Genomic DNA, 21,274 nt, shown 5'->3' on the forward strand with positions numbered 1-21,274 from the left:
TTCCCCTGGATCCCCTTAGAGTGCAGAAAGATCCTGGTTCAGTCTCTGTTGATGAGCAGGCTGGACTACGGAAACTCCCTGTTCATAGGCATGGCAGAATATCTTTTCACTAAACTTCAAATGGTGCAGAACGCAGCGGCCAAGGCCGTCTGCATGAAAAAGAAGTTTGACTCAGCCAAGAGCTGCCTACGTCAGCTCCACTGGCTGCCAATGAAGCAAAGAGCAACTTTCAAAATGATGTGTATAACACACAGAATACTGCACAATACTGGCCCATGTATTCTAAGAAACAGGATCCAGTTTTATGCTTCAACTAGAAATCTTCGCTCCCAATTCATGGCAAGAGCAAGAACCACTCGGGTGAAGAGAGCCAGGATGGGAGAGCGAGCCTTCTCTCACATAGCCGCAACCAAGTGAAACGAACTGGCCGTGGCCCTTAGACTCACGAAATGCCATTTGGCGTTCAGGAAGCATCTGAAAACCTTCCTCTTCCCTGAATCAGACTAATCCAACATGACCATGTCTATCCATCACACATAATTAGTTACCACAGTGCCGTGATATCCTACTCTGGATGATTGTTAGCGCTTTATAAATAAAATAAATAAATAAAATAAATAAACTCATGAAAGCTCCGTTTGAGCCAATCCACAAATCGGAATTGCAATTCCTGTCATGGAAAGTAGCATTACTCCTGGCACTCACATCAGCCAAGAGAGTCAGCAAAATCCAAGCCTTTTCAATACAGGATCCCTTCATACAATTCAGGCCAGATAAGGTGATGCTAAGAACTAATCCGAAATTTGTACCTAAAATACTCTCTTCCTTTCATCTAAATGAACCGCTGATCCTTCCTACATATTTCAAAAATCTTCTACAGTGGCTGAAAAGGCTGTTCATATTTTGGACTTTGGCAGATGTCTAAAGTTCTACATTGAAAAGACAAAATCCTTTCGTAAATAGAACAAATTGTTTGTTGCTTACTCAGGGCCCAGAAAAGGCCTGGCCCTTTCAAGATCCTCCATCTCTAGATGGATTGCATCCGCCATCGTCTTCTGTCAAGAGAAAGCAGGAAGACCTCTCAACATGAAAGTCCTTGCTCACGATACACGGAAGATGGCAACGTCTTCTGCATTGCTCGCAGGAGTACCCCTTTCAGACATATGCAGAGCAGGAGCCTGGTCGAATGTTCATACATTCACCAAACATTACTGTCTGGACACAGAATGGAAAGCAGATGCAGCAGTGGGACAAGCAGTTCTGCGACATCTTTTTAAATAAGGTACATGTTTATGAATTTTCTGCTGTTTTTCTATATAACGTTGTTTTCTGCACAAATGACTGTAATGACAAAGGTTAGTTGTTCGTACCTTTTGATTCTTAATGAGTTCTTTTTCTAAAAAGAGTTTATGGCACACAGCCCCGTGAAAAAAGGGGGTCTAGCCTAGAAACGTTCTTTTTTTTTCAGTTTAATAAAGTTTTATTGTGCGTAAAAGAAATAGTACATCATAATATAACAACATGACATAGAACAAAATCAATATGAGATAATCATGAGAGATAATCGGAGATAAAAAAAGGTTAGAAAAATTATGTAATGGAAGAAAATCGTAGAGAGAAAGAAAGATGAGAAAAGAAAAGAGAAAAAGAGGGAGAGAGAGAGAAAAAAGGAAGGGAAGGTTAGGGAGGGGGAGAAGAGGATAAGAAGGTAGAGAAAGGTAGCCAGGTAAGATCAGATTTAATTTTTAAGGTGACAGAGGAAGAAGAAGCAATTGCAATTCTGTGCTCATCACATACAAAATTCCACCATGTCTGCACAGACAATTTAGAGTTATCCTTCCAGCAAGATAAGATTACTTTGAATGCAGTTGCAATGAAAAGATCAAACAATTTAGCGTTATATGAATGTAAGTCCAAAACATCAGATAGAGAACCTAAAAAAATATGCAACGGTGAAAATGGTTCAGAGAAATGAAAAATACGCATGCAATATTTCCAAACTGAGGACCAAAAAGTAAGAACTGGTGGGCAGTCAAATAGATGTATGAGTGTGCCTGGATTAGAGGAACATGACCAACAAAGGGGTGAGGAGGAAGGGGAGAATTTCGTAATGCTTACAGGGGTAAAAAGAGCTCTATGGTAAAGAAAAAAAAGTGACTGAGTAATACGGGCCGAAACTGAAGTCTTAAACAGTTTAGACCGTAATCGATCCCAAACATCAACAGATAACGAAAAAGATAAATCAGGTTCCCAAGCAATTTCAGTAACGGTTTTAGGCCTAAGACCAACATTGTCTAATAACAGTTTATAAATCAGAGCAGCTTTGGGTATTTGTTGAGTGAACATAGGATATAGAGGGGTGGAAGGAGTAAGGGAAGGGAGGAGATCAAAAGTAGGAAAGGTAGATAGGTGAGACACAATGGCAGAGGTAATAATGTCAAATTCTTTGCGACACTGTACAGGTAAATCAAACTTAGTTTGCATTACATCAAATGAAATAATGGTTGAATCAGAAAAAAATTGGTAGACAAACATAATATCCTTTTCTTTCCAATACTTGAAGTAGAAAGATTTACCCTTGTACTTAAGATATTTGTTATACCATATACTGGAGGAAAGAAAAGTTTGTAAGGGAGACGAGTCTTTCGAGAATATATTGTGTAGTAGTGTATGTGAGTATTTCAGTACAGGGTGAGTTGTGAAGAATGAACAGTTTGACATGAAAAGGGATTGTTGAAAAGTAAAATCCTTTAACAAGGATCGTTCAACTGCGATCCATCTGGGTAAAGGGTAAAATCGAACGCTAATGAGAAGGCTTGTTTTATTAAAAAGGCAGAATGGTACGATTGGAAATCAGGGAAGCGAACCCCCCCTTCAGATTTAGGGCGTATAAGTTTTTGTAAAGCAATGCGGGGCCGTTTATTGTTCCACAAAAATTTGGAGCAGATGGAGTTTAACCTATTAAAATACAATTTAGGGATTTTTACAGGAAGCATGGAAACAGTGTATAAAATATGTGGGGAAATCATCATTTTGATGGTGTCTAAACGACCCCACCATGAAAGGAAAAGAGGAGACCATAATTGAAGGAGCGATTGAATTTTTTGAGTAAGGGAGGTAAAGGTCAGTTTGAGTGTGTCACGCAGGGTAGAGGAGAACCAAATACCCAGGTATTTGATCTTGGAGGGACACCATGCAAAATCAGTTGATGCAAACATATATTGGTAACGGGATGAGTTGAGGGGTAGGACCTCCGTTTTAGAGATATTAAGTTTATAACCAGAAACAGATGAATATAAGTGGACTTCTTCTAAAAATGGAGGTAGGGAAGAGACAGGGTTAGCCATGTAGACCAGAACATCATCGGCATAGGCCGAAATTTTTGTCTCAATCGAGGACTGTTTGAATCCCTGAATGAGGGGGTTAGAGCGGATTTTTATAAGGAAGGGTTCAAGACAAAGAATAAAGAGTAAAGGGGAGAGAGGACAACCTTGTCTTGTCCCTCTGGATAAGGGGAAAAACTTCGAGAATTGATTATTAACAAAAACACTAGCGCGGGGAGCAGAGTAAAGTAGGTTAACCAGGGAGATGAAGTGGGGACCAAACCCAAACCAATGTAATGCCTTAAACATGAATTTCCAATTAATTCGGTCAAACGCTTTCTCAGCGTCTAGGGAGAGGGCAGCTAGAGGAGCATTGAATCGATTACTGTGGGAAATAATATTGGCAAAAACACGGGCATTGTCAGCTGCAAGTCTACCTTTCACAAAGCCAACTTGATCGGTTGTGATTAGCAGAGGAATGAGGGATTCGAGGCGGGCTGCTAAAATTTTGGCAAAAATTTTACAGTCGTAATTAATAAGGGATATGGGACAATAATTTTTGCACAGGGAATGGTCTTTGTCAGGTTTGGGAATTATGATTATTAGGGCGTCCAAAAATGAGCCAGATGCTTTAGCATTTGCAATAAAGGAGTTAAAAAGATGAGGGACAAAGGAATGCATGGTGGCGTAAAATTCAATTGGGAGACCATCTGGACCAGGGGCTTTCGCTTTCTTGAGGGAGGTAATTGCCTTGAGAATTTCCTGAGGGGTAATGTCAGATTCTAGTTGATGGAATTCTGTGGGGAGAGAAGGGGGAGGAGGAAGGTCTTCGAAGAAACGGGAGAGATCATCATCACCAGGATGTGTATCATCAGTATACAGGAGTTTATAATAATTATGAAAAACCTGTGCAATATCCTCATCAGAGGAAACCTTTGTATTGGTGTCTTCATTGAGAATAGAGCCAATTGATTTTCGCTCAGATTTAATTTTAAGATAATTTGCTAACATTTTCCCCGCTTTATTCTGACCTCCATGAAATTTAGATTTCACCTTCAAGAGGGTGTTGCAGGCTTCAACTGTGGCAATTTGATTAAGTTCAGATTTGGCTTTAATAAGTTGGAGGAGAGTGTCAGGATTCTTGGACGAGATGTAAGAGTGTTCTAGGGTCTTAATGTTGGAGAGTTGGGCGGTGTATTTGTCCCTGTTGAGTTTCTTTTTCCTAGATACATAAGAGATTGTGAAACCTCGCAATGCAGCTTTAAAAGCATCCCAATTATTTGAAACTGACGTGTCTTGGGGTAAATTGAGGGAGAAGTATTCAGAGATGAAACTTTTAACTTTAGACATAAATACAGAATCAGAGAGAAGGAAAGTGTTGAATTTCCAACGATTGAAAGAGGAGGAGGTGTGGGACAGGTCAAAAGTGGCATATACAGGTGCATGATCCGAAAGGAAAATGGAACCAATTTCAGATTTCTGAATCGCAGGGAGAAGGGATTTGCTGACTAGAATATAATCAATTCTGGACCTGGTGTGGTGAACATTAGAGTAGAATGTATATTCGAGTGAGTTCGGATTACAAGTTTTCCACACGTCGAAGAGGGGGCGGGAGGCAATGGCTGATTGGAAGGATTTATGTGTCTTATCAGGCTGGAATTTGGAGGAAGATAGTCTATCCGAAAATAGGTCTAACCATTGGTTAAGGTCGCCAGCTAGGACAACGTTAGGGCAGTCAATAGATGAAATGAGGATTTTAATATCAGTCCAAAATTTAGGGTCTGGTCGGACAGGACCATAAATATTTAGGAGCACCATAATTTTGTTTTGTATAGACACTTTTGACATAACCCAACGACCTTCAGCATCCGATTGAGAAGATAAAATTTGAACATCCAAACCTTTACGAAATAATATAGCAACACCCCCTTTTTTATCAATCGCAGGAGAAAATACCACTTGACCCACCCAAGCCCTCTTAAGCTTCAGCGATTCGACATCTGTACAATGCGTTTCTTGGAGAAAAGCAATCTGAGCATTTAACTTGGATAAGTGGGACAATACCTTTTGACGTTTAACTGGGTTGCCGAGACCACGAACATTCCACGTTACAAAGTTACACATGATGGGAGGTAAGGGAGGAGGGTAACAACTGGGTCCAATACACTGCAGGTAAGGAACTAAAAGGAGAGACAATGAAGACAAACATGTTAGCAATACAAATCGGGTAAATATAGGGAAACAATATACGAAGGAGCATCACAATCAATAAGAAGAGTAAGGAGTAACAATGAGGAGTACTAGAGATCGCAAGAAGAAAGACGATAAGGGACACAAAGAAGATAACGGAACATAAATGAGCAAGGGATAAACAAAAATGGCCTGTGAAAAGGAGAAGAAAAAGAAAGGAAAGAAAAAGAAGGAAATAGATAAGAAACAGATCAAGGCAAAGATGCCAGACCTGAGAAAAAAGAGAAGATCTAAGTAATAGGAGCATGGAGACGCCATCGCGGGCGCCTACCCAACAGAGCGAGGAAAACGCGGGAATATAGATAGGATATAGTCAATAAGAAGTAAAGTCGTAGCAAAACATGACAAGAAAGAGACCGGGACAAGGCCACAACAGTCGTCAAGACATTAGAAAAATGATTGCAAAAAATAGAAGAGAGTTAGTTTCAGTCAGTGGTGTCCATCGTGGGTGAAGAGACGGTGAGAAGATACTCTCGAAGCTTCTGCGGATCATCAAAGGTACGAGAACGACCATTGTGGGTTATTTTGCAGAGACAAGGATGAAGGATTCCATATTGGATGTTTAGTTCCCTCATGCGTGGACGTAGATTGAGGAATTCCTTGCGACGTGCATTCGTAGCATTCGATAAATCCTGGGCTATGAAGATGGTGTGACCCGACCAAATGAGGCGACGTTTTGCTCTTGCAGCTTTAAGAACAGTCATCAATTCGGTGAATTCCAGAAAAAGCAGGATGATACCTCTGGGTCTGGCCGGGTTAGACGTTGGTCGTCCCAGACGGTGCGCACGCTGTATGTTTAGAGGGATAGATTCTGGTTGGAGACCCAGAAGTTCGTAGAGGAGTTTGCGGACGAAGGTCACCATGTCGCCCTCCCCAAGGGACTCCGGAACACCATAAATACAGAGGTTATTCCGCCTGTTACGGTTCTCAAGGTCCTCAGTGTGAAGTTTCAGCTGCTGTATCTCCCTTTCAAGAGTAGGAATTTTTGTAGAGACATCCTGGACGTCACTAATGCGTTGTTCTAGTTGCAGGACTTTGTTTTCCATGACTACCCATCTGTCTTCTATCTGCTTGAGCTTCTCATTAGTTGCCACCATGAAAGGTTGTAGGCCACAAACCTCTTCTAAAATGGAATCCAGCACCGGGTTCTGAGAAGTGCGAATTGGGGACGGAGGGTCATTCTTAGGGCGTTTTGGTTTTGTTCCGGTGACAGACGCTCTCGTATGGCCTGCGTCCTGAGACATGATGCCAACAGAGGGGCAGACTAGGAGGACCGCAGGAATGGAAGCCAAACCGCAATAATAAAAGTTTTGAGACCCTAAATGTAGATGTGTAGAAAATACTTGAAGAAAGAGGTCCTAGACGAGGTGACTGGTAGCACTGGAGAAGCAATAATTCAAACCTATAAGACAGGTGTCGAGAGGCAGCAAAAATCAGTATTCACAGCCAAAAAACCATCCAGGAATAAGGTGGCGAATAAAACAGCAGAGCGTCCATGGATAATGGGATCCAAGTGATTTATTCGGTGTGCCACGAAGGGTTAATGGTGAAAGAAAGGTAGGTATGTAGCATTGCGCAGATAGCACCTCAAAATGGCCGCCGAGAAGTATTGCTAGCAGAAATAGAGAAGCTGAGGAGAACTCTGGCGCCAACAGTCACGAAAATGCATAGGAAGCATGGTGCGCAGTATTTAGGACATACCGTGTCTGAATATGACCTGTGGAGGCAGCAGACGAGCAGATACGGTGTTGAAGATGCCAAAAAACGGGACGCGAGCGCGGCGACACAAAATGGCGGCCGCCCGCGTCCCGGTGCCTGGAACAGAAGCTGCGGTGAAAAAGATGTCAAAGCGGCAATTACGAGCGCCGCTGCTGCTCGCAAAACACGGGGACCATGTTCCGCCGTGCGAAAACGACTTTTGCCGGTGTCCGTAGAAGAAGATAACAACAATAACACAGGAAGGACTCCCGCGTCGTCACGGAGCTCAGCCGGGCAGCGCCATCACACGCCGGCGCGTAAGCCACGCCCCCCAGCCTAGAAACGTTCTGACAACAAGGACTGCTATCTACTCTGATACAAGCATGTGAATCTATGAAAGATTGAATACTGGAGAAAGAACTAGTTACTTACCTGTACACTATGGTTCTCCAGTATTATCTTTCATATATTCACATGCGCCCGCCCACCTCCACGTTTCTGCTAGGTAGGCCACCTTTTATCTCTGGTTTCCTGCATAGCTCATTCTTGGGCGGTAGGAAATCTGAGGTATGGTGGCTCTGCTGGGAATGGTGTAGGCTGGTGCTGGCAGCGGATTGGCTGTAGTTTGGGCCACATAATGAAGAGGAAAGGTTACCTATTGTTTCACTACTCAATGGTTTCCAGGCAGTTTTTTCTTCTACTGCTATGGTTATTATTTACCGGGAGACTCCCACCATGACGACGGGGAAGATACAAGAGTTTTGAGTTTGAGTTTAAAAGTTCTTATATAGCGCTCTTACACCAGCGGTTTCATGGCGCTGTAACTGGCAGATCTCCACAATAGACAAGGAAAGGAGGACTGGTGACAAAGGACTAAATGAAGGTTTTGCTGAAGAAATAAGCTTTAAGTTTCTTTCGAAACTGGGAATATGGGGTTAGGGATCTGAGCTCTAGGGGTAATGAATTCCAGAGGGTTGGGGCAAGGGTCGCGAATTTTGAGCCCCCCCACTTTTTCCGGCGAAACCGGGGACCTGTCAGGAGGGATTGGGAAGAAGATCGGAGCTCCCTAGTTGGCAAGTAGGGGATAATCTCCGAAGAAATGAATGCAGGGGCCGTGCCCAATCGAGCCTGGTAAGTGATAGATACAATCTTGAATTGGATACGTTCCCGAACCGGGAGCCAATGTAAAAGTTTCAGAAGGGGGGTGACATGTGAGGATTTAGAAAGGTTAAAGACCAGCCGAGCCGCCTGGTTTTGGATCATCTGCAACCGCCTGAGACTATATGCAGGTATACCTGCATATAGGGCGTTGCCATAATCCAGGCGGGAAATGACCATCGCAAGGACGATCAGTTTCAAGGCCTCAAAGGTGAAAAATCGAGAGACCTTGCGGATGGTGCGAAGAGAAAGAAAAGAGGAAGAAACCACAGAACTAACCTGGGAGTGAAGGGTAAGGTGAGAGTTGAGTTTAATACCAAGGGTTTTGACCGAAGTAGAGGGGACCGGAGAGGGACCAAGGGAAGGGGGCCAAAAAAGTGAAGACCAGGGACTGGAGCAACCACCCGTCAACACCAACTCGGTCTTATCAGGGTTGAGTTTCAGGTGGTTGAAATCCATCCAGTCCCTGATGAAAATCATAGTGGACTGAAAATTAGAGATAGAGGCAGAAGAAGAGGACAGATTGAAGACAAGTTGGAGGTCATCCGCATAGTTATATACGGCGACCTCCATTTGTTCTAAAGAAAAAATGAGAGGAGAAATGTAAAGATTAAACAGAAGAGGTGAAAGGGAGGAGCCTTGGGGGACCCCGCACAGAACCTTCCGAAAGTCCTCAGTGAAGTCACCCAGGCGAACTGCCTGGGTGCGGTCCCTCAGGAAGGAGGACAACCAAACCAGGGCCGTACCCCCGATCACCGCCGCCGCGACACGGGAAAGTAAGCTGGTATGATCCACCGTGTCAAAGGCGGCAGAGAGATCGAGGAGGATCAGAGCCTGGAATTGATTGGTGTCCCTCCCCACCCTGAGGTTGTCAAGGACCGAAAGGACTACGGACTCCGTAGAGTGTGCGGGGCGAAAGCCAGCCTGACGGGAAGCCAATACCCCATTCTCTTCCACATAGGTGCTCAGAGACCTGGTGACATGGCGCTCGAGCACCTTGGCCAAAAATGGTAGGAGAGAGATGGGGCGAAAGTTGGCTGGGATCGAGGGGTCTGCGCCAGGTTTTTTTAAAATGGGTAAAATGATAGCTGATTTCAAGGGGTTGGGGACAACCCCCTGAGAGAGTGAGCTGTTTAGCAAGTGAAGGGGAGGATCAGGGCAAGAGGTGTAAATGTGACGAAGTATGTGAGCGGGACAGGTGTCAAGGGGAGAGCCAGATTTTACAAGGAGGATTAAAGATGTGAAGGATTCCTTGGTCAGAAGGGGGAGAGAGTTTAATTGTCCTTGGGAAGGAGGGCACTGAGGATCAACAAAAGACGGGGAAGGTGCAGGGATATTAGCTTTAATGGCAGCAATTTTATCGATAAAAAAGCTATTCAGAGAGTGACAGAGGGCAAGGGAAGGAGAGGGCTTAAGAGAGGTACGATCTGAAAAGGCTAGGCTCTGAACAATCGAGAAAATTTCCCTTGATTGGTTCTCGGCTGTGAGGATCTTGGAGGAGAAATAGGCCGTTTTAGCGGCCAAGATGGCATTCTTATATTGAGCTAATAGAGTGGTAAAATCAGCTCTTAAGATGGGACAATAGTTTCTCCTCCAGGCCCTCTCAGCATGGCGTACCGATAATTTGATGGTTTTCAGGTCATCGGTAAACCACAAGTTGGCATCTTTCTCCCGCTTGGAGGTCAGACGTTTCAAGGGGGCAATAGACTCACTGGCTGAGGAGAGCCATTGTTCAATGATGTTAGCCTGAGCCGAGGTGGAAAGACCGTGTAAGACGGGGTAGGAAGCACTTAAAAGGACTGATAAGTTCGCCGGGTCAACTCTACTCCACGAGCGGACCCAGACATTTTTAGGAAGGGGGGCCCTAGCTGCAGAACTGATAGGAAGAACAAAAGAAATCAAGTGATGATCAGACCAAGTGCAAGGAGAAATAAAAAGGGAGTCGACAGGGCAGTTCAAGGACCAAATCTGGTCCAAGATATGCCCCTTGACGTGAGTTGGAGAAGATACGTGAGAAACAAAATTAAGAGATAAAAGTGTGTCTGAAAACTCTCTTGAGGATGAACACTCTGCTGGGTCGGAGGGCCAAAAATTAAAATCACCCAGTATTAACACAGAAGAGTTATTAACCGAGAGGGTGGCTAGCACCTCCTGGAAATCAGGGAGAAATCGTAGAGGCGACTGGGGAGGCCGATAAATGAGAAGACAGGTGAGAGGGGGGGATGTGGACGTGGTTCGAATAGCATGATACTCTGTGGTGGCAATATCGGGGAGAGAGAGCAGTTGAAATGGAAGATCAGAACGAGCAATGATAGCTACGCCACCCCTCGTTCTGCCGGATGAACGATCCGCCCTAAGTGCATAGTAGGGGGCGGGCAATATGAATCTATGAAAGATAATACTGGAGAACCATAGTGTACAGTAAGTAACTAGTTCTTTGTTATTAGTAACCTCTTTGTTCAGAATTGCTAATTGAGCTTTGCTTTTGTACAGATGTGTGCTTGCTTTCTGTGCAGCTTTTTTCTTGGAGCTTTGTTGCGTGGTATATTTTTCTTGGCAACTCGATGTGGAGGATGTGTTACTGGGGTTATTCTTGTTTTTTGTTTTATGTACTTGCCAAACGTGGTAGAGATTGTGTGTCCATTGTCTTTATTCCTGCAAGGAAAGAGCAGAGGATGTGATGCTATGTTTATTAATTGTGTGGTGCACAACTTTGAACTGCTGTGCGTGGAGGAGATGCAGTCTAACTAAGGGGTTTCTTGTGGTCTGCATTGTGTTGCTTGGAGAGGTCAACGCCGTCTCATCATCTTGCTTCAATATTCTTCGCATGCTCAAAAAAACATTTAGCTGGATCCCCACCGAAACTAGAAAAACGGTCACCCACGCACTGGTCACGAGCCGCCTGGACAACGGAAACACCCTATACGCCGGTTCCACCGCAAAACTCCAGAAAAAACTCCAACGCATCCAGAACGCCTCAGCCAGACTCATACTAGACATCCCGCGTAAAGACCACATCTCTGGACACCTGAAAAACCTCCACTGGCTCCCCGTTAACAAGAGGATTACTTTCCGCCTCCTAACCCACGCACACAAAGCACTCTACGAACTTGGACCCGATTGCCTCAACTCACGACTTTCCTTCTACACCCCCTCCCGCCAGCTACGATCCTCCAACCAAGCCCTTGCAACTGTACCTCTCATCAACAAAACCACCATGGGAGGCAGATCCTTCTCCTACCTGGCAGCTAAAACCTGGAACTCACTTCCCACTCACCTTCGCCTCACTCAGAACCACCTAACATTCAGAAAGCAACTTAAAACCTGGATATTCGACAAGTAATTCCCCACCCTTTCTCAAGCGCCTTGAGACCCTCTGGGTATGTAGCGCGCTATATAAATCATTTGACTTGACTTGACTTGACTTGCTTGGAGAGGTCACTCTCTAATAGAGAGGATTCACATTTCTGTGGAGAGTGCAGTCTCAATAGGGTGGTATCGCTGTTATGCAGTGTGGAGAATACATGTCCCATTAGGTGGGGACCTATATCTGTTGCTGTGCTTGGAGGGTGCGTTCCCTGCTGGGTGAGATGCCGTTTTATGTTGTTCTGCATGGAGGTAGTGGATGTATCACAGGAATGCCTGTATAGACATATATATGTGAAGGGAACAAATACCACTCAGTAGGATGCTTGATAATAGTGTGGCTTTAAGAGAGCAGATGTCTCTCCTTAACTCCTATTTTAGTGCGTGTGGAGGGTAAAAACGTCACTATGTCAGATTCCAAGTTTATGTGCAGCAAGATTGCGAACTTCTCTTCTTGAGATGCCCATTTTTGTGATGCGTATAGATGATGCAAACTCCTATAGGTGGTCAGCCTGCCATAGTGAGTAGATTGTTCCTCACAGTGGGGTGCGTTCCTCATAGAGGAATATGAATGAGCTTTCTGATTTTATTTTCACTATGCAGCACTGGTGACTGTGGGTGTATTATGAGTAATTGAGCGAATGTTAGGAGTATTGAAGGCGTCAAGAGAAGAAGGTGATAGAATGTAAGGACTGATGATGTCGAATGATGGTTGCCTTTTGTGAGTTAAATTGGAGTGCTTTTTATTTGCTTTTCTTTGTGCTTGCTTTATTGAAATGTATTCTGATTTGTATTTTCTGATGGATGATTGTTTGTCGGTCATGCCCTCTATGCTTTTTGATATTTATTTACGCAATTATATTGGATGTGCAGTTTAATGTATTTTTTTTATGTGGTTCTGTGTGGGTTTTTAATTATTATTATTTTGGCTTCTAGCATTTGCATAGTGTTTAATACAACTACTGTTCTCCCTAAGTGAACTTCTTGGTGGGCAGGTAAGAGGCGAACCACCCTTGTGTATGGGCGGGAGAGTCTGATCTATGTGGGAAATGTTGGAGGTTGTGCACAATGGTTAAAGGGCTTCGCAGTTGTGTTGCTACGCTTAGATATGAAATGCGTCAGAATGGTGTGAAATAAATAGGAGTGTGCTTATAAATCTAAACAAGCACTGGCGTTGCCAATAGGTCTCGCAGTAGGAAAGTTGGAGCTATTGGTTTTGTAAATGACAAAGCACTTTAGATTTTTAAAATGAAAACAAAAATAAAAGGCATTATTTGCAATTGTAATAGCTCCAACTTTCCAAATGCAAAACCTATTGGCAAGTGCTTGTTTCCACGTTAGTAGGAGCTGTAAACACTGGTGGTCCCGTGTGGGGTGGGGGGCAAGTCCTTACTAGCTCAGCTCATTAAAACCCAGGTGAGAGGAGGGAGCGTACAGCACGGGTGAGAGGAGGGAGCGTACAGCACGGGTGAGAGGAGGGAGCGTACAGCACAGGTGAGAGGAGGGAGCGTACAGCACGGGTGAGAGGCTCGTGAGGGGGTGCTGGCCCAATCTGCCAAAGGTGGCTAACAATGAGCGAGTCTGCTGCCCGGGGTGTTGTCGTGTGCTTTGGGCGAGTAGAGTGGCTTTGAAAAAAGTATTCTGTAGACAGAAGTACACCGGTCCCGAGGACTCACACGTCACGCGCACATAGGTAAAAATGTCTCACCAGCGGGTAAACTACTCGAGCAATGAAAGTCACCCAGATTCATCGGACGGATAATCGTTTAGGGAGAAGGGTCTGCGTGTGCTTTTGAATCTGTCTTTGTGTATTGTGATAATGTGTTGTGGATTGTGTCTGTAGTCTTAACTTCAGAAGTGGTGCTCGCCCAAACCACCAAAACACAGCTCAACTATCAGACATATGCATAATCCACACCAAGTTACACAATTTACTTACATGAGCACATGAACATGCATTTCTCTTTACAATACACGTTTACAAATCTAGGTTTCACGTAATGTCCTTGAATTGCCTGTTTGTGTATTCCTTTGTGTGTCTATGTGTGCGCCAATGTGTCTGCGTACATAAGTTTGAATGTCAGGGTGTATTTGTGCGTGATTGTGTGTGTGGGCAAATCGATTTTTCTGTATGCGTGTTTGTATAGCATATTTTTGTTTGTGCGTCCGTGTGTGTCTGCGTACTTACGTTTGCATGTATTGTGGGTGTGGCAGTGTGTATTTGTGCGCGACTGTGTGTGCGGGCGAGTCTATTTTTCTTTACCTCTATACGTGCCTCTATGTGTGTCTTTCTGGATGTGCGTCAGTGTGTGTCCGAGAACTTAAGTCTGAATGTTTGTGTGTGTGTGTTTGCCAGTGTGTATTTGTGCGTGTGGGCAAGTTTATTTTTCTGTGTGTGTTTTATTTGTGGTTGTATTGCATATGTGTGTGTGCATTTGTGCTCCCGTGCGTGACAGCATACTTAAGTTTGAATGTATTTGTGTGTGAGCCAGGGTGTATTTGTGTGTGACTGTGCGTGTGGGGAGTCTTTGTTTCTGTACCTGTTTGCGTCTCTGTATTGTCTTTCTGTGTGTCTATGTGTGGCAGTGAGTGTGGGAGTACTTTTAAATTTGACTGTATATGTATGCCTGTCTGTCTGTGCGCGTGCGCTTGTATGTAAATGAATGGAACTAAGTATATCACAGTTTTTTGGGATGGGATTCCCTAAGGTCGCCACGTTGTAACGTTAAACAGCGCACACAACAAACCAACATTTCCATGTGCATCGTAAACTGTTGCCTCTATAAAACCCGAAGTGCCGGTTTTCCTGCGTGTTTGTTTCACGCACTAGAGTGAGTTGATGTCAGTTCCCGTATTTTTTAAACGGCTCCATAGTCGTGCAAGTGAGGCGCAAATTTATAAAGCACACGGAGAACGCGCGCTCCTTACTACACAAAATACTACTTAAATTCACCGACCAGTCCAAGCAGGGCAACATTTGCAGTGGTAGCTGGTAGGGAACGGTGGAGGCAGGGCGGGGGAATGTGACGTCAGGGAAACTGATACAGGAGGGAACTGAAAGTGAGGCCGGCCTGCGGCCGGTCATGAATAATTAGGGGAGGAGAAGCCCTTTGATGTGCTGTGCTGGGCGTGAATGCGCGTGCTTGTTTGCTCACGTGATTCACGTGAACTTCAAGAAAACCGCGGCTGAAAGCCCTTGGTTTGACGAGGATTTTGCCGACATGAATTCTCGCTCCACTCAATGCGCTTGCGCACATTTATAGGTCGCGAGACCTAAAAATCCCTGTATTGTTAATCAGATGAGCAATGTGATGATCTTGAATACTGGCCAAGTGTATGGGAATGGCCTAAACTTTACAGCTCATCTGACCTCGAGGAGGTTGTGAAGGTTTCTTGGTCTTGCAACATTAATTTCCAGAGCACAGCCTTCTGTTCTGAAAAGATTGAATTAACCATACCAAACTCTCTTAACAGAGGGATCTTTAGAAAAGGGAGCAGTCTGGAGCTGAGGTCCTTCTTTGGTTCTATTTTACAAAGTTTGTACTGTAAGGTTGGTCTAGTACCATGGATGGTCCAGTGGGAGTGCAGGGTATCTTTAAGATAAGTTTTGCTACCATTGAATATTAAAGAATTCCTGGAGTGATGTGATTGTGAATGCAGAGGTGCAGAAGCTGGCAGATAAATTCTGGAGTCTGCGAATAGTGCTTAGGAGCATCCTGAAATATTTATGCATAGATTAGACAGGTGAGAACCAAGGCATCACCTGTACAGTTTGTGGAAATACACGCTGCTGAATGATAACACAGAAAGGAGGAGGATTTGATCACTTAAATTACCTGTGGAAGAAGGGAGCGGGTGGAATCCATTATCGGTCAGGTTCCTAACTACTTTGGCGGGATTTAGTGACATTCCAAGTTCCAGGAGCAAAAGTGCAGAGTGATGGTGCTGGATCCAGTTTCCATATCTTTGGTTCTCAGTGTTTGTGGCGTTGAGCTTAAAGTTGATGCACTACGTCCACAGATTCACTGCTAGTCAGTCAGGAACTTTGATACAGGAGTGCAGTTTTTAGGGGTGGTTACAGTTTGAGGCATAACTGTAACAAGTGAGATTGTAGGATTTCATTATGTCTGGTAGTGTGTCTAGCTTTGTGTTGTATACAAATGATAAACTTGCGTCTGAGTATATAGTAAATGTTAATAGTGAAAGGTAAAATTGTATTTGTGAGATGTGTGAAAGATAAGGTTTCCAATCCAGGGCCGTGCTTGTTTTTGTTTATTTTATGGTCCGTCAGTAAGGTGAAGTGTGTCTCTGCCTGTGCTTGCATATGTTCATCCCTCTACGTATAGAATGTGTTTATGTGCTGGGAGTATTAGCCACAGGCAGATGCTGAGCTGTGAATATCTACCACTCTTCATGCTGCATCAGATTCTCTGTTCTTGCTGTATAAAGAAAGGTAAATAAAACCTTCACACTGCCCTTCTTGATCTATACCAGAAGGGTCATTTCAGGCCACAACAGGACCTTCTTCCAAAAGACAGCAATCTGGATGAGACGGTTCGTCTCGACACAGTCATCGTAAAATCAGTGTGGCTAAGGTATTTCTTCTGTCCATCCATGCTCTTTCAGGTTTGAACATTTCATTAATTGAAGTGCACAATAAGACAACACCTTTTCATGGCCGTAACACATTTTGTTACACAGCTGATTCTTTTTTTTTCCAATGATGAGGATTCAAAGAAGACAGTCTGAGATTTATAAAAGTCTGGCTGTCCAAAGTCCATAACATTCTAAGAGCACAAAGTTGCTGTAGTAGAGAAGATACCAATACCATCCCTGGATCCCAATCGCCCTGGATTCACAGTACTGGACGTTGTGAATAATATCTCGACCTCACCGAGCCTTCACAATCTAATTCTTGAATGTGATTCACAGATCTCTTTCATATGAGTATGATTCTTCTGAGACTTAACTGCTAAAGAGCTCACCTAGTTCAACTTGCCTGTCTTCTAACAGATAAAATATTCTCTCATTTCCTGCATTATTAGGACTGTTACATTGACTTGTCTCAGGATGATTCCTACTGTGTAGATGGATAAAGCTACAACTAGGCCTCCTCTGCAACATTTTGTAACTGACTCTACCTTAACCAGAACACTGCTTGAGCATAATTTGATCAGGCAGTGCTTCTCCAACTTTAATACGACATTTTCTCTCCTCTGCTCCTTTCTACCCTGCAGGATGTACGCTGCTATTTTCCATAAATATGTGTAATATATGGGTTCATTTCTACTTTATATTTCAGGTTATTTTGCAATTATCACTCAAAATCTTAGTCCCAAGATGTGGTTTTATTGGAATAACTGTGCCTGTGGGTGCCCAGGTGTTAAGATCTCCATCCGTCCTTGCGTTCTAAAAATGTCAAGGGTACTTAAAGTGTCACTTATTATTTAGCTGGTTGACATCTATAGAGAGCTCTATAGTCTTAGATAACTTATGCATTGAAGTAAGAATTGGTTCTATGCTTACATTGCTAGGAACAGTGATATTATTCACGTATAGTGCTTAAAGCTCATGGAGTTCTGATAAGTTAGGTTATTTACATTTTTATTATATAGTGAAGAAATTCATAAGCAGTGTAAAGGGTATTGTTCTCTTAAGCCCATATTATTTCTTCTGACTACCCTTCTTTTTTATCCGAACTGTGTGATTTGTAGAACTAGATGATTAGACTGGAAATGGCTCTTCATTTTATATTTTCCATTACAAAATTGTAGACATTGCATTCACCTGTAGAAATTGCATTCACCAAGGGCCTACTTAGAGCACAAGGAAGGGAGCTATCAAGAAACCAGGACATAAAATATTTGAGAAAGAAAAAGTCGGTCCAATGTATGTTAGAAGCATGGGAAAATGATGCATGGTATCCATACTTAGAAACCCTGCCGAACTACGGATTGAGGTGGGAAATTTTAAAAATCCGAATTGGAATTAACCCTTGGCTATTGGAGGGGAGATTAAAGGCAGAAATGCTATATCCTGACGGTCGATGTAAGTGTGGACTGGAGATGAAGTGTGATATCATGCACACACTGTTAGATTGCCTTACAAGTTTAGAAGTGAGAAAGCAGTTTTTACGGCCATTATTTATAAAATATGGCATAAATTCACGAGGGCAAGCTGCTATTCTACTGATAAAAATGGAAAAATTGGATACTGCAATTGCACTAGGGAATTATCTGAGAGGTGTAAATCGTTTGGCCAGGGAAAAACTCAAAAAAGTATTGTGATTCATTCTTTACCTACTTTTGCAGGACATAATGTGAAAGACCGATGTATGTTTAGTTTAAATGGTTTTAACTTTTGTAAAATAATAATGATGTATGTAAAGGGCTTTTTAAAGATTGTAATGATTATTTTACTAAGTTAAGATGTTTTTAACATTTTTTTACTGATCCTTTTTAAATTGGAAATACTGAAAAATATGAGCCAATGGTATCTTATGGCTTGCTATAAATGTATAAGTAGAGCAGCTCAGAAAAGTAACTGTGGGATTTTAGAGATCATTACGCATCAATTGTTATTGTTGGGATTGCAATGTTTTATAATTTTTATGAACTCGAAGTTTAGAGACCATGTTCTAAATAAACAGATTTCTCTCTCTCATTACAAAATTGAAATGTGTAATTTGTATTCAGAACTAACCGCAAAATCAAACTTCAATGATTGAAGTAAAAGGCAAAAAAATGGCTTTGGTCCCTAATTTCTCCCAGAATAATTCTGCTTTCCAGCTACCACTAAAGTAACCATCTTTTCTTGTACTTCATGTAGGCTGTTCTATGAGCCAGTCACTACGCCTTGCGGACACACCTTTTGCCTCAAATGCATTTATAGGTCGCGAGACCTAAAAATCCCTGTATTGTTAATCAGATGAGCAATGTGATGATCTTGAATACTGGCCAAGTGTATGGGAATGGCCTAAACTTTACAGCTCATCTGACCTCGAGGAGGTTGTGAAGGTTTCTTGGTCTTGCAACATTAATTTCCAGAGCACAGCCTTCTGTTCTGAAAAGATTGAATTAACCATACCAAACTCTCTTAACAGAGGGATCTTTAGAAAAGGGAGCAGTCTGGAGCTGAGGTCCTTCTTTGGTTCTATTTTACAAAGTTTGTACTGTAAGGTTGGTCTAGTACCATGGATGGTCCAGTGGGAGTGCAGGGTATCTTTAAGATAAGTTTTGCTACCATTGAATATTAAAGAATTCCTGGAGTGATGTGATTGTGAATGCAGAGGTGCAGAAGCTGGCAGATAAATTCTGGAGTCTGCGAATAGTGCTTAGGAGCATCCTGAAATATTTATGCATAGATTAGACAGGTGACAGGTGAGAACCAAGGCATCACCTGTACAGTTTGTGGATTTGGGATTGCAATGTTTTATAATTTTTATGAACTCGAAGTTTAGAGACCATGGTCTAAATAAACAGATTTCTCTCTCTCATTACAAAATTGAAATGTGTAATTTGTATTCAGAACTAACCGCAAAATCATACTTCAATGATTGAAGTAAAAGGCAAAAAAATGGCTTTGGTCCCTAATTTCTCCCAGAATAATTCTGCTTTCCAGCTACCACTAAAGTAACCATCTTTTCTTGTACTTCATGTAGGCTGTTCTATGAGCCAGTCACTACGCCTTGCGGACACACCTTTTGCCTCAAATGCCTTGAGCGCTGCCTTGACCACAACCCACACTGTCCACTGTGCAAAGAAAACCTTTCTGAGGTGAGATGCTAAACTTATGTTTGGGACGCGGAGCAATTGCACCTAATTCTCAGCTTGTGATTCACAGATATGTGTACACAGTGTGTACTTGCCTTCACGTGTGTTCTCTGTAATGTGGTAAGCAACTCTGTTTTGGACTTTTGTAGTACCAGTTTGTCACCCAAGGAGTCAATTATTTTCTTGCAATTACTGCACCAAAGAACAGCGAGTCTCAAGCAATTGCTTCATACACCCTGCTACCACCAGCTCTGTGAAAGGACGATGAGAGTTTGGGTAAGACTGTCCTGGTGGATTGTGCTTCTGAGGAATGCACAAGAAGTACATAAAATATTGTGCACAATATCCAGATCATGCAGAAGGAACAATACACTCTATGAAGTACAGATTTACTATGTAAATTCTGTTACTCAGTGACACACCCTAAGCAGATAATGAAGCTAGGAAAATGTGCAAATGATAATAAAGTAGTGCACACTGTCTTCAAAAGCAATTTTAAGAAAAGCCTATATTTATTTGGCGAGTGCATATACAGCAATGTTTACAAACTTGTGTATAAATGTAGTTGGTCAGGTGTTGGTAATAGCAGAGGTAAGGCAGTTCTTCGTTGGGTTACATTGCATATTTTTATGGGGAGAAAAAATGGACTAACTTTAAAATGAAGTGATAATATGAAGTGACCACTTAGCCTGGTACACCACAGCTCTTATTGAGATTGATCTTTGAAACTGAAAGCCAACTTTTTGGACAATTCTGTTTATTTATTTTTTTCTGTTTATTTTGGCATAAATACAATATTTCAGTCAGAAACATTGTATGTAGCATTCGCAACAGTTAGTAGATGAATAATTTTGGGTTATGTAGACATATAGTGAATTTAACAGATTAATTTTGATAAATTATGCCAATACCAGAGTATGTTTGCAAGGACAACCTGTAGAACACAGGGATTAAAGACTACGTCCAGCAAAGGATGTCTCTATATTTTAGATCGTCAGCGGTATTATCATACTCAACAATAAATACAGTCAATTAAGTTATGCCCTTTTTGGCTAAAGAATTATAAAAGCCTAGATTATCAGTAAGTCAAAATGCTATTTATACCTATGAGCCCATTTACCAACTTGGTGTATATATGACTTGTTCAGAAATATTACAGCAATCAAAAACAAGGATGATGTAGACTGACATTTCAACAGAAAATATCTGTTGGGTAGGGAATGTCCACTTCATGGTCAACCATCATCCCCTTCCCTGAGCGTCCAATTGCATGGGAAACTGATTGTTTGACCCTGACGTCACACTAATCTAGAGTGTGCTCAGGGGCCATTCCTGTCCTTGGAAATTAGAGATCTAGACCCTGTTTGACGTGGAGAGACCTCCAAAGTGTGCCGTCATAGCATGTGTAGGACTGCTGTCCATGACCTGGGTAAGGCACGGTGGAGGTGTATTGAGTTTTTGTGAATCCTTAGTATTACCAGGTCTTTTTCCTTGTGTTTGGAGAGAGCATGGTCTACTGACTCCTATTGTGTAATGATCTGCTTTGTATGTAAACCCCAGACCTTGTTCTGACTTTTAATGTGGATATTAAGGTAGTGTATGTCTAATAGGTGTGCGCCATGTGAGGCAGTAAGTCTCTGTGTGTGGTGATAGCCTGATTTGTGAGTTCAATTGAATCTGTTTCAGGTGGTCCCTCGTTTAGCATGG

General features: G+C 42.7%; 1 protein-coding gene across 1 annotated transcript in view; it reads left to right on the forward strand.

Moving 5' to 3' along the window:
• The window catches only part of LONRF2 (LON peptidase N-terminal domain and ring finger 2), a 309,292-nt gene that overhangs the window by 140,983 nt on the left and 147,035 nt on the right, over positions 1–21,274 (forward strand). The window contains exon 7 of the mRNA XM_086934724.1: positions 19,456–19,570. Coding sequence (XP_086790850.1) covers positions 19,456–19,570 — 115 coding nt within the window. The remainder of the gene's footprint in view (positions 1–19,455; positions 19,571–21,274) is intronic.

Source organism: Lissotriton vulgaris, chromosome 8 (assembly GCF_964263255.1).
Source record: "Lissotriton vulgaris chromosome 8, aLisVul1.2, whole genome shotgun sequence".
Lineage (NCBI taxonomy): Eukaryota > Metazoa > Chordata > Amphibia > Caudata > Salamandridae > Lissotriton > Lissotriton vulgaris.